Below are 13,845 nucleotides of genomic sequence, written 5' to 3'. Positions count from 1 at the left end.
AAAAAAAAAAAAAAAAAAAAAAAAGAAGAAGGTGGCTTGAGCAAGCCATGGGAAGCAAGCCATAAGGAGCTCCCCTCCATGGCCTCTGCATCAGCTCCTGCCTTCAGGTTCCTGCACTATTTGAGTTTGAGTCCTGGCTTCCTTCAGTGATGAACAGCAATGCCGAAGTGTAAGTCAAATAAACCCTTTCCTCCCCAACTTGTACTTTGGTCGTGGTGTTTCGTCACAGCAATAGAAATCCTAGTGCAAACTTGAAAAGTCATGGACTAGGTGCCTGGCAGTGGTGATGCATAACTTTAGCCCCAGCACTCGGGAGCAGGTGGAGCTCTGACTTTGAGACCAGCTTGGTCTACAGAGGTAGTTCCAGGACAGCCAGGACCGTTACACAGTGAAACCTGTCTCAAAAAAAAAAAAAAAAAACAAATAAAAAAGTTGTGGATTAGATAATGTACTGAAATTTTCCCCAGTTGGTTTAGGAATCAGTAATGCTTCCCGAGGAAGAGTGACCGGACATTGGGGACAGTCGCAATCCCAGCATTCATTTTTACAGTCTTTTTCTTTTCTTTTCTTTTTCCATACAGGCTTTCTCTGAAGCTGTTTTGGAGTCTGTGCTGGAAATCACTCTGTAGACCAGGCTGGCCTCCAACTCACAGGTATTTGTCAGCCTCTGCCTCCCAGTGCTGGGATTAAAGGCCTGTGCCACCACTGACTGGCTCAGAGGATGACTTTTGAGAGTCCATTTTCTCCTTCCACCATGTGGGTCCTGGGGATGGAACTTGAATCTTAAGGCTTAGTGGCAAGCGCCTTTCCCCTCTGAACCATCTTTCTGGCCCCAGAAGACCCTGGTGCTTTTCTCATTCCACATCCCTCCTGTCCCAGGCTGTGCCTTTTGTGACAGCATTTCTGCTTTTGTAGCACAGGCTATACAGCCTCACTATATGGCCCAGTCTGGCCTTGCACTTGTGGCAATCCTCCTGCCTCAGTCTCCTAAGTGGTGATATTACAGTGTGAGTTTATTTCCTTAATTTTCTATAAATGCTTGGGCTTATTGCCCAACTGTGATTCTCTCAACACAGTGGGCTGGACTATTTTTGAAATATGTATGAAGGCAATACTGCTGACTGTTGTCTTGGATAGTTTCATGTTAACTTGACATGGAGTCATCATAAGAGGGAACCTCAATTAAGAAAATGCCTCTAGATCTGTAGAGAGGGCTCAACGGTTAAAAGCACCGGTTGCTGCTCTTCCAGAAGTCCTGAATTCAATTCCCAGCAACCACATGGTGGCTCACAAACATCTGTAATGAGATCTGATGCCCTCTTCTGGCCTGCAGGCATACACATAGGCAGAACACTGTATACATAATAAATCTTAAAAAAAAGGAAGAGAATGCCTCCATAAGAGTGTGCTGTAGGCAAGCCTGTAAGACATTTTCTTTCTTTCTTTCTTTCTTTCTTTCTTTCTTTCTTTCTTTCTTTCTCTCTCTCTCTTCCTTCCTTCCTTCCTTCCTTCCTTCCTTCCTTCCTTCCTTCCTTTCTTTTTTTTCTTTCTTCCTTCCTTAGATTTATTTATTTATTATGTATACAGTGTTCTGTCTGCACATATGCTTGCACACCAGAAGAGGGCACCAGATCTCATCGTAGATGGTTGTGAGTCACCATGTGGTTGCTGGGACTTGAACTCAGGTTCTTTGGAAGAGCATCCAGTGCTCTTAACCTCTGAGCCATCTCTCCAGCCCCTGTAAGGCATTTTCTTAAGTAATGATTAACGGAGGAGGGTCAAGCCCATCGTGGGTTGTGCCATTCTTGGGCTGGTGGTCCCTGGTTTTCAGTAAGCGGCATCCCTTCACAGCCCCTGCACCAGCCCCTGCCTCCAAGTCCCTGCCTTGTATGAGCTCCTGTCCTGACTTCCTTTGGTCGTGAATAACGATGTGGAAGTGTAAGCCGAATAAGCCCCTTTCTCCCCAACCCGCTTTAATCATGGTGCTTCATCACAGCATTAGTGATCTGGACTAAAAACAACAAAACCAAAGGCCCAGCCCGGGTTCCTGGTTTTGTGGCTACAGCTTCTCTCTGGAATGCTGCTCCAGAGCAAGCCAGCTGCCAGAGCGCTTATTCCCAGACAGTTCAGGCCGGCAGCTGGAGCTGTAACATGAGCCTGGTCCCCCTCCACATAATCCTCGGATTTTGTCAGTTATTTACCGAAACCTGGTGAGAAGAAACTCAGAAAAGGCCATGATAAAGTTGCCAAGATGAAGCTGCTGAACCACTGGGTTATCTTCTTTTCCCCCATAGATAGACACATACACAAAATATGCAAACACCTGAGTAATTGTAATAAAAGCCAAGGTTATCTATGACCTTCACACAAGCACTGTGACATGTGCACACTTGCTCCACACATACATACCTCATATGTGTTCTTCCGTGCATGCACACATACACACTAATGACAAAAATTTAAAAACAGGCGCTGGAGAGATGGCTCAGAGGACCTGGGTTCAATTCCCAGCACCCACATGGCAGCTCACAACTGTCTGAAGATCCAGTTGCAGGGGATCTGACACCTTCACACCAATGCACATTAAATAAACCATAAAAAATGTTTAAAAAAATTAAAAACAGAGTAAGTATGTTAGGGTCATTTTGGAAGTTCTGTTCCAATGACAATAAAATTAATTTAACTGATTTGATATGAAATTCAACCCATCAACTCAAATAACAATTTAAAAGATTAGCTTTTCAATTTTTTACTTATGTGTGTTTGTATGTGTTTGAGCTCACGGAGGCAGAGTACATTGAATCCCTTAGAGCTGGACTTCTCACAGGCATCCAGAGATGACTGATATGGGTGCTGGGAACTAAACTCAGGCCCTCTGCAAGAGTAGTACATGCTCTTAACTGCTGAACCATCTCTCTAGCCCCACAAAAAGGAAATGAAAAACATTTTATTTTATGTGTGGGTGTTTTGTCTACAGGTGTGTATGCCCACCACATGTATGCGGTGCCTTGAGGAAGTCAGAAGAGGGCGCCGGGCCCCCTAGAATTGGAATTGCAGATGGTTGTAAGTCACCATGTGGATGCTGGGAATAGAACTTGGGTGTTCTGGAAAAGCAGTCACTGTTCCTGAGAGCCGAGTCATCTTTCCAGTCCCTGCCGTTTTTTAAAAATTAGAAATTGTTGTTTATTATTATTGTGTTTGTGAGCTTGGGAACCCATGTTCCATGGTATTTGTGTGGCTGTCCAGGGATGGAACTCACTGGCCTGGGGGCCATTGTGATGACTGAGTGCTTATTCCCAGGCAGTTCAGGCCGGCAGCTGGAGCTGTGAGAAGGCCCAGGCCCCTGTGGGTGGTGCCATTGGCTGATGGTCATGGTGGCACACAGGCCTTTAATCCCAGCCCAAAGCAGGGGAAGGCTGATCTTGGTGAATTTGAGGTCACCCTGGTCTACAAGTGAGTTCCAGGACAGCAGAGATCCACAGAGAAATCCTGTCTTGAAAAACAAAAACAAAAACAAAACAAAGAAACAAACAAAAAAGTAAGAGAGAGAGAGAGAGAGAGAAGAAAAGAGAGTAGACTTCTTCCATGTTCCTCCAGGTTCCTGCTGGAGTTCCTAGGCTGACTTCCTCAACAATGAGCTTTTGCCTAGAAATGTAAGATGAAGCAATCCCTTTCCTTCTTTTACTGGCTGGTTTTGTGGGTCAGTGTGACACAAACTAGAGTCATCAGAGAGGAAGAAGCCTCACTTGAGGAGATGCCTCTATGAGATCCAGTTGTAAGGTATTTTCTCACTTAGTAAGGGTTCAGCTCGTGGTGGGTGGAGTTATCCCTGGGTTGCTGGTCCTGGATTCTATAAGAAGGCGAAAGTCAGGGAAAGCAAACCAGTAAGCAGCACCCTGTACGGCCTCTGCATCAGTTCCTGCCTCCAGGATCCTGCCCTGCTTGAGTTCCTGTCCTGACTTCCTTCACTGACGCCTAATGAAGCTAAGGTATAAGCAAATAAACCCTTTCCTCCCCAACTCGCCTTACGGTCGTGGCCCTGTTTTGGTTACTTTAACTTATTGTGACTATGATTATTATTTGTTGACTTGACACATGTTAGGTTCCTCTGAGAAGAGGTACCCTGCACTGAAAAAATGCCCCTATCGGATTGGCCGGGAGGCAAGCCAATTGACAACTGATGTGGGGAGGGCTCAGCCTATTGTGGGCAGTGCCACCCCTGGGCTAATACTTCTGGGGGTATAGGAAAGCAGCTGAGCAAGCCAGTAAGCAGTGCTTCTCTACGGCCTCCCTTTGAGTCTCTGACCAAGGTTCTTGCCCCAACTTTTCTCAGTGAAAACCCTTTGCTTCTCAAGTTGCTTTTTGGTCATGGCATTTATCACAGCAATTGAAAGCAAACTAAGACCCCCTGAACTTTCTCTGGAGTTGGTATTTCTAGAAATTTGATGGGTTCTCAACTAAATTATACAGGGTAAAGGAGAAACCCGAAGTCTAGTCAGGTAAAATGGCTCAGGCCTTCCATCCCAGGACTCGGGGCGCTGATGTGTGTGGGAGGGCGCTTGAATTTGAAGCCAGCCTGAGCCACAGTCAGAACCTGTCTTAAAGCAAAAGAAATGGAGCCGGATATGCTGACTCACGTCTGCAATAGCACCAGGGAGGCAGCAGAGCCGATGGGATCAGAAGCTCAAGGCCATTCTTGGCTAAATAGTAAGTATGCAGCCAGCGTGGACAATATTACATCTCATTTCCAAGCAAAAAAAAAAAAAACAAAAAAATAAAAAAAAAAAACAAAAACCAATCAAACACAAAAGAAAACCAAGGCTAAAGGGAGAGGAAGACGATAAAAAAAAAAAAAAAGATAGCCCCAAACACAAAGCAGAAATGGACAGAAAGGTTGGAGTCACAGAGATGTGTTGTCTTGGAAACCACTCTGCAAAATGTTGTCATGGAAACCAAAGGGCTATGTGTCGTCATGGAAACCACAGTAAGACTCCTATTAGGGATGCTTTAGAACTATTTTTAAATCCTCTGGCAATCAGGGTGGGTCCTTAATAAGAGACCAGGCATGCAGCTGATGCCACTAAGCACCTGTGTGTATATAAACACACACACATATATATAAAGTTTCTCTACCTATTTATGTATTTTTTTCTACATGAACATGACTTATTTATCTACTTTTTTGTCGTGGCGGTCTCTCAAACCCTAGACTGGCCTCAAATTTGAAAAGCATGTATGTAAGAATGACCTTGAGCTCGCTCTTTCTCTGTCTGTCTGTCTGTCTGTCTGTCTCTCTTTTGAGACAGGGTTTCTCTGTGTGTCAGCCCTGGCTGTCCTAGAACTCTCTCTGTAGTCCAGGCTGGCCTCTAACTCAGAGATCCCACCTGCCTCTGCTTTCTTCCTGAGTGTTGGGATTAAAGGATGCATCATCACTGAACAGCTGACCTTGAACCCTTAATCCACCTGCCAATCACAGGTGTGCCCCGATATGCTGACTTTTAATTAATTAATTGATTATTGAGACACAGTCATTATGTAACCTCGATCATCCTGATCCTTCATTTGTATCCCTGACATTCCTTGAACTTTCTGGGATTCTCCTCCTGGGATAATAGGCACACACCACTATGCCTGGCTTTATTAATACATTTTAACTTAATTTATTTACATTAACATTTTCTCCCTCCCTTCGGGTTTCTCTGTGTAGCTCTGGTAGTCCTAGAACTCACTATGTAGACCAGGCTGGCTTTGAACTCAAGAGAGCCTACATTCACACTTTTTATTTTATGTGCATAGTTGTTTACCTGCATGTATGTATTGCAACATATGTGCACTTGTAACCAAGGTGACCAGAAGAGGGGTCATATTCCAGGTGGACTTACAGAGTGCTGCAAATGGAACCAGGGTTCTACCAAGAACAGCCAGTGCTTTCGTCCATTGAGCTACCGCTCCAGTGTGAGAGTCTCACTATCTATAGCATAGTCTGGCCGGGGACTCACAGAGTCTGCCTCTGCCTCCTAAATTCTGGGATTAAAGGTGTGCACCACACTGGGCCATATACACATTTAATTTAAATACTCTCTCTTTCTGTATGTATGTATACATATAATATTGGTTCATTTTTCACTTACTTAAGATATTTTTACATCTCATTTTTATTGTTCTCCAGTTAATCATTTTTTAGTTTTACCTATTACCACTGCATAGAATGGCAGATAAGGCACAAGTTTTGGGATGGTGAGGAGGCTCAATGGGTAAACGTGTCCCCTGCACAAGCCTGGGACCTGGGTTCAGTCCATGTGGAAGGAGAGCACTGACTCCAGCAAGCTGTCCTTCAACTTCCACGTGTGCCTTGACGCACACACCCTGACACACACACATCATGCACACATACTCAAATGAAATCCATTTGAAATGCAGTCTTAGAAATACGACTTTCTCCAAGCCCACGTTTCATTGGAACACTATAATTCAGAGGCATAATTTTTGTGTTTGTGTGTCTGGAGGCGGGGTTTGCCTGCACAAGTGTGCTTGTGGTGGCCAGAGGTCAGTGTTGGTACCTTCCTGGATTGTTCTCCACTTTCTTTATTTAGAGTTTCTCTGTGTAGCCCTGGCTGGCCTGGAACTTGCTATGTAGACCAGGTTGGCCTTGAACTTGGAGATCCACCTGTCTCTGCCTCCTGATGCTGAGACTAAAGGCGTGCATCACCATGAATTTTGAGGCAGGGTCTCTCACATGCCTGGACCGCGCTGTCTGGATAGACTGGTCAGAGGAGTCCCACAGTGCTGCCTCTCTGTTTCCAGCACTGGGATTCTAGGCCTGAGATGCTGCGCTCGTTTCTTTCATGGGTGCTGGGGATCTGAACTCAGGTCCTCGCATTCACATAGCAAGTACTTTACCCTGGTAGCCACAATCCTGCCCTTCAGTTTCTTTTCTTTTTTGGGTGTTGTTTTTGTAGTTTGAGACAGGATTTCTCTGTGTCTTGCTAGCTGTCCTGGAACTCACTCTGTAGACCAGGCTGGCTTTGAACTCACAGGGATCCTTCTACCTCTGCCTCCTGAGTCCTGGTATTAAAGGCCTTCGCCACCACTGCCTGGCCTTCAGTTTCATTTTTGATGACAGAGTCTTCCGATTATTCTTCGTCTACAGGGTAAATATCAGTTTCTGGGGTAACAGAAGTTGCCTTCTTTTATAGTTACTTATGATGTGGTCGCTTAAATTCAAACATAACCCTAGTCACGGGAGTTTTTGTCTAAGTTACCTCAACTTTAGTGAATTTCGTAAGGTAAGTAGTTTCCTTTCTTATCTCTTTGTTTACTTATCCAACAGTGCTGTGATTCACTCCAGAGGCTTGAAAGCCTTCCTTTGCTGGTTGTACCCAGAGGTTAAGTTATTTATTTTAATTGCGTGGGTGTTTTGCCTACATATGTATCTGTGCCCTACATGTATGCTGTGTCCACAGATGCCAGAAGATGGCATCAGATTCCCAAGACTGTTGGCTGCTGGGAATTAAACCTGAGTTCTAGCAAGAGCTGCCAGCGCTAACTGCTGAACTGTCTTTCCAGCCCCGTCGCTTTGTATTCTAGCAAAAACAAAACAAGCAAAAAAGGAAGAAAACCCCCCAAGCCCCAAAATAATAATTTAAAAATTAGGGCTGGAGAGATGGCTCAGAGGTTAAGAGGATTGCCTGCTCTTCCAAAGGTCCTGAGTTCAATTCCCAGCAACCACATGGTGGCTCACAACCATCTGTAATGAGGTCTGGTGCCCTCTTCTGGCCTGCAGGCATACACACAGACAGAATATTTTATACTTAATAAATAAATATTTTTAAAAAATTATAAAAGTTGTCAGACATGGTGGCACATGCCTTTAACACTAGCACCCTTGGAAATAGAGGCACGTGGATCTCTGTGAGTTCCAGGCCAGCCTCCTCTACACAGAAAGTTCAAGGACAACCAGGGCTGCACAGTAGGACCCTTTCTAAGGTATGAGGGTGAGATATATGTGCGCGCATGTGTTTGTTTATATATATAATTTAAAGAGAAAAAATAGTGGTAGAAAAAACAGCCCTGGAGAGATGTAGGATACAGACTTTTTGTCCAATGGACATCTGAACAGTCCCAGTGGCCACATCTTTTGTCCATCTTTCTTATTAAGCCCAGCTACAGAACCCACAGCTAGGCAGCAATGATGCCTAGCAACCAGTGGCTGGTTGCCATGGAGACCGCCGGGGATGCAGATCTGAGGAAGCAAAGTGCGCATGAGCGCTCTTCAACGCCTACGCCAGGCCAGCTCGGTGGGGCTCAGGGGGCTCAAGGCCGTTTGACCCGTGTAGACTGGAGCTGGAGCCGGGCATAGACACAACTTCCTGGCTCTTTGGGGCCGGGGCCTGCTCTCCGCAATCTAGCCTCCTGTCCTTGGCCTGCCTAGGCTATCGGAAGCGGGGGGTGGCCAGAACATCCCCGTGAACCAGCAGCGTTCCAGACTCCGGGAAGGGGCCAGGGCCGATTGCACCATATCCGGTACACGTGAGCACTGGGGGCCCAGGTTATGGGGGAGGATCTTGAGGGGAGAGGAGTCAGGCCTCTTACAAAGCCAGCTGTGTAAGAGACAAGGGAGATCTACGGTTTTGTCCCTCTTTCAGGGAATCTGACCTCACTGTCTTGTGAGATTCATCTTTGGGAACCAGCTCACCTCCACTCCTCTCCCTCTCAGAGTCTTTGTTCCCTGCACAGGTAGAGCAGGAAGATGTCGGAGCCCATGGCGATGAGCTTGCTGGAAGATTGGTGCCGGGGCATGGGACTGGACATCCACAGGTCCCTCTTGGTTACTGGCATTCCTGAGCACTGTAGCCATGCAGAAATTGAGGAGACCTTGAATGGGGTCCTCTTGCCACTGGGCACATACCGTGTGGTCAACAAAATTTTTTTGCGGCAGGAGAACGTCAAAGCTGCGCTTGTTGAGGTTAGCGAGGGTGTGAACCTGAGCTCTGTACCTCGCGAGTTCCCAGGGAAGGGTGGTGTCTGGAAAGTGGTCTGCAGAGACCCCACCCAGGACGCCGAGTTTTTAAAAAATCTGAACGAATTCCTGGATGGCGAAGGGCGCACTTGGGAGGACGTGGTACGTCTCTTGAGGCTCAACCAGCATCCATCGTTCCCGAACCCAAACCAGCCTCCACCGAACTGGGCAGAAGCCATGGGGCTGCTCCTGGGCGCCGTGGTACAGGTTATCTTCTACATGAATGCGGAAATGCGTAATCGGGAGGAAGAAGCGAGGGCCGAGGAGGCCGAGCTGATGGCTTGGGCTTCAACAGCAAGGAGAACGGTAAAGAAGGAACCCGGACTGGGTGTAGAGGTGGGCTCGACTTTCAAGATGGAGGACCGAAACTACTGGAAGACTGCAGAGGACCGTGGTGACTCTCCAAAACCTCTATTTCGCCGGGCTGGAGGTAAGATTCGCTCCAGGAGAAGGAAGCAGAAAAAAAATCCTAAGCAAGAACCAACATGCTGGAGAAAACCCCAAGGCAACAATTACAATAAGGTGAATTTAGAAGGCGCTGAAGCTGCAGCTGCCCGAAACTCAGAGATCCCGGAGTCTGTCAAGAACAACAAAAAACCCTTTGTGAAGCAGGAGGAGACAGTTTGGAAGAAGAAAAGAGTCTGGAGGGATCCCAACGATTTTCCTCGGCGTTCACGGGCCACAGCAGAGGGCCCTGGGAATCTGGAGGACTCAGATCAAGAGGGTGGTCCTGAGAGCCCTCCAAAGAAGAAAGCCATGACCTGGGCCACAAATAAGATCCCTGCCCCCATGAGGAAGAAGAAGAAGATGGGCATGGGCTCCCTCTCTTATGTTCTGATTGATTCTGAAGCTACCAAGAACACGCCCGTGATTCCCAAGAAAGGGCCTGGTTCTAGAAGGGCCATGTTGGTTCAAAGGGCTCCTCGGGGGCCCCAACCTGCTAATGCACCTGCGAATGCACCTGCGAATGCACCTGCTAATGTACCTGCTAATGCACCTGCTTCAGCTTCCAGTGCTCAGAAGACCAAGCCAGGAGGATTCCCTCATGTCTCCAAAGGTGAGTGCATATAGACATGATGTGGTTAGTTAAAACAGGGGTGCAGTGTGGGGGCAGGGGGCCTAACAGGACCCCAGTGCATAAAGGCAGTGTTTGAAACCCCCTCCCAGGTGAGGGTTAGTGAGAGAGCCCAGTCCTCCCTCCTAGAGCCCTTGCTAGGCATCGTTTGGGTCTCTGTCAACCAGTGACTGTCTCACCCACTTCCTTCCACAGCAATGTAATGGTTTTGGGGTGTGTAATCGTGTATCCCCAGCACTTTAGAGACCGAAGCAGAGGGCTGAGAGTCTACGATCAGCCTGCACTACATAAAAGTTTATAATTTGATATTCTGTTGTTTTTTAGCATGCAGGACTCTAAGGCTGCTGTTTCTAGGGCTCGACCGGGTGGGGACGGGGTGGGGGGTGGGGGGTGGGCATGGTCCTGGACTCAGGAGGTTCCCAGGCAATAAATATCTAATTATGCCTGACCCTGTTACCCTTCTGGGGATATTCTGATTTATCCACAGATTCCAGAAAGCTATGATTTGGGGAACCCTGCATCTGAGGAGGTGGAAGAGCATCGAGAAAGAAGTTTCAAGTTGGAAGCTGACTTTTTCTTTGTGGTTGAATGAAACATGACTTTGGACTCTGTAGGGGCCTATTAAGTGTGTGTGCTCTGACCTGCACAGGTAACGGATGTAAGGCCTTAGGAGGTGTGTGTGTTGGGGTAACTCTGTGTCTTTTCCTCAGTGGGAGCTTCTTTTCATCTCTGCTCACCCTCAAAGGGGAAAGAGGTTATAAGTAGCTTTGGAAAATGCTAGAACATTCTTTCTGTTTTATCCACAAGAGGGCTCTTGGTTATGTTTACCCACATTTAGCCTTTATTTTCCTCTACCCTCTGCTTTTTCTTTTGGAGGCCCAGCCCACTTGTAGAGCCTGAAGTCCCGAAGGGCAGGGTGGCCATTTTGTCCCTTGTGCTGTAAGCATTCGGTAAGTCAGGCCTTGCTCTTCGAAGCTTGCTTTGTGTACTTCAACTTCGGTCCTTCAGCAGCCTAGCCAGAAGTTGGTTAGGTCCCAAGAGTTGGTTCTGGAGAAAACCCAAACATCTCTTGCCCTTGAATTCTTCAGATTTCAGAGTCTTAAAAAAAAAAAAACAAAAAACGGAGGGCAGGGGAGATGACTCAGAGGGAAAGAGGACTTGCAGTGTAAACGCAAGGACCTAAGTTCTAATCCTTAGGCCTCATGTGAAAAGGTCCTGCATGGCTGCCTGTGCCTGTAACACCAGCATCGGTGGTGGAGACAGGTCAATCCCAAGGACTTGGGGGCCGGCCCCCCTATCTGAGCCGGTGAGCTTCTGGGCAGGGGAATCCCCCAGTGAGGAGCTGTGGGCGTGGCCAAATGGCAGAGCTCCTGCCTAGCATATGCAAGGCCCTGGGTTTAATCTCCAGAACCAATAAAAACCAAAATGGAATAAAAACAGCACTTTAGTTCCCAAATGGAGTGATGGCCCTCTCAGAAAGCCTGCTGGGAGAGGAGAGGTTGGTAGAGAAAAATCAGCATTTAGCTCTAATTCTGTTGACTTCTTAGAGACCCCCTGTCATTGAGGCTTAAGTCAGATGCTCACATCATAGGAAGAAAGGGAAAACCTCTCTCTTTTCAAAAGTTTCTTTTAAATGGACGGAATTCTATCCTCTGAATTTAGTGCCACTAAGTCTGGCCATGCTGCCCTTCTGTGTGTGTGTGAAGGAGAGAGAATGGTGTCTTCACCATCTGTGGTTTCTAAGCTACATCCTGGGGACCCTTTTTTTTCATGTTTAGAAGCACGAAAGAGATGCTGGAGATACGACTCAACGAGAAAAGGGGCAGGGGCTTGCCACCAAGTTCAAGTCCCTGGGTTCAATCCCCAACACCCACATAGTGGAAAGAGAGAAGCAACACCCGTGTTAGCCTCTGATCTCCACAATTATTCCATGGGCACAAGTACGCCCCCAGGAAATAAATATAATAAAACATTTTAACATTCAGAAGAAGCAGCTGTGGTGACAAGTGGCTGTAATCCCAGCATGTGGAGGTTGAGGCAGGAGAACTGCTATGAGTTCAAGGCCAGCTTGGGCTATAGAGTGAGACCCTGCCTCAAAATAAATAAGTAAATAAGGACATTTTGTTTAAAGTGTAGAAAAATGAAAACTCAACTGTGTTGTGATCCAAAATATCTAAAATATTCCCTTGTGTGTATAGGATAACTGTAACTAGCCATTGACTCTGTATTTTGTATATAGTTGTATTTTTCTGTGTATGTGTGTGTCCTTCTGTGCATGTGTGTGTATGTGGAGGCAGAGGGTTACTTTGGGTGTCACTCCTCAGCCACCACCCACCTTTTTATGAGGGCCAGTCTCTCACTGTCCTGAAACCGGCTAGGAGGCTGGTGGGGCAGTGGACCCCAGGGATGCCCCCCACCCCCAGAACTGGGGCTACAAGCCTGTGCTACAACGTTGACTTTTTGTTTGTTTTTGCACAGGTTCTGGGGAGCAAACTCAGATCCTTCCTCTTGCAACATAGTTTTCTAATGAGGTGTCGGTGTGTGTGTGTGTGTGTGTGTCCCACTCTCTAAGTTTCTTGTAGGTGTGAACTTTGAGGAGAAAGGTCGGAAGGGAGTGGAAGAGATTTGGTCCCCTGCATGTCCTGTAACACAATATCCAAAATGAGTCTGCACCTGTGTGTTTCGCTTCCCTGTTCAGCTGTGACAGCGAGGTCCCTTGCTAACCTGTGCTAACCTGGTACACAGCGGGCTTTCCGTCCTGGACTGCCAGCCCTCTTGAGTTTTCATGCCCTTTTCCCCACTGCAGATTTCTTGATCCAGAAACTGCGTTCAGTTGTTAAACATTTGTCAGTGAGTCAGTCAGCCTCCAGCCTCTTTTCCTGTGATAATCCTTGAGACGCCTTCATGGAAGTAGCACATTGATACAACAATCAGTGACTGTAAATGTGTGAGTGTAAAATAAAGTTGTGCAAATGAAGTCTCCGTGCAGTCTGCCTTGTTGGAGGGGGGAGCTTGGCGGAAGATTTTTCCTGCTAAGCAGTAAGAGATTCATGCGACCATTGTTCGTTTCCCATCAGAGAAGTTATTTGTTCTTGGTTCTTGTGGGCTGTCATCCATTTCTCCAATGACGTTATGGTTTCTAGACTAGGGGATAGGTGAGGCTGAATGATCTGGAAGTAGTTTATTTAGTTATTTATGTTTTGGTAATAGGGATTGAACCTAGGGCCTCACATGTACTAGGTAATCACCCCACTGCTGAACCACACCCCCAGCCCCTCACTGGGGGATTCTAGGCAGGGGCTCTACCACTGAACCACACCCCCAGCCCCTCACTAGGGGATTCTAGGCAGGGGCTCTACCACTGAGCCACACCCCAGCCCCTCACCGGGGGATTCTAGGCAGGGGCTCTCCCAATGAACCTCACCCCTAGTCTTCACTGGGGATTCTAGGCAGGGGCTCTACCACTGAACCACACCCCTGCCCCTCACCGGGGGATTCTAGGCAGGGGCTCTACCACTGAGCAACACAACCAGCCCTCTTTTTTGGTGTGTTTGTTAGGTTTTGGTTTTTGTTCGTTGTTTTTGAGACAGAGTTTTTCTATGTAGACCTTAGTATCCTAGAACTTGTACGGTAGACCAGGCTGACTTCAAACTCTGAGATCCACCTGCTTCTGCCTCCCAAGTGCAGGGATTAGAGGTGTGTGCCACCTCCACCTGGCTTTCTACACTTGAATTTTAATGTGGGTGCTGCA

At 47.1% G+C, this 13,845-nt stretch overlaps 1 protein-coding gene across 2 annotated transcripts; it reads left to right on the top strand.

Moving 5' to 3' along the window:
* Positions 1-8,310: 8,310 nt before the first annotated feature.
* Positions 8,311-13,063, top strand: Pnma8a (PNMA family member 8A). 2 transcript variants are annotated; one of them, XM_050132196.1, is made up of 3 exons: positions 8,311-8,523; positions 8,737-10,076; positions 10,582-13,063. In XM_050132196.1, the coding sequence occupies exons 2-3, from the start codon at positions 8,750-8,752 to the stop codon at positions 10,596-10,598; spliced, it is 1,344 nt and encodes a 447-aa protein (XP_049988153.1). In that variant the 5' UTR covers positions 8,311-8,523; positions 8,737-8,749; the 3' UTR covers positions 10,599-13,063. The 2 variants fall into 2 exon arrangements, with proteins under 2 accessions (XP_049988153.1, XP_049988154.1); XM_050132197.1 differs by having other exon boundaries at positions 8,311-8,529.
* Positions 13,064-13,845: the final 782 nt, after the last annotated feature.

The sequence above is a fragment of the Alexandromys fortis genome, unplaced genomic scaffold, assembly GCF_014885135.2.
Source record: "Alexandromys fortis isolate MF-2015 unplaced genomic scaffold, M_Fortis_MF-2015_v1.1 scaffold_408, whole genome shotgun sequence".
Lineage (NCBI taxonomy): Eukaryota > Metazoa > Chordata > Mammalia > Rodentia > Cricetidae > Alexandromys > Alexandromys fortis.
Note: the sequence above shows the minus strand (reverse complement) of the source record. Positions and strands in the feature narration are given on the sequence as shown.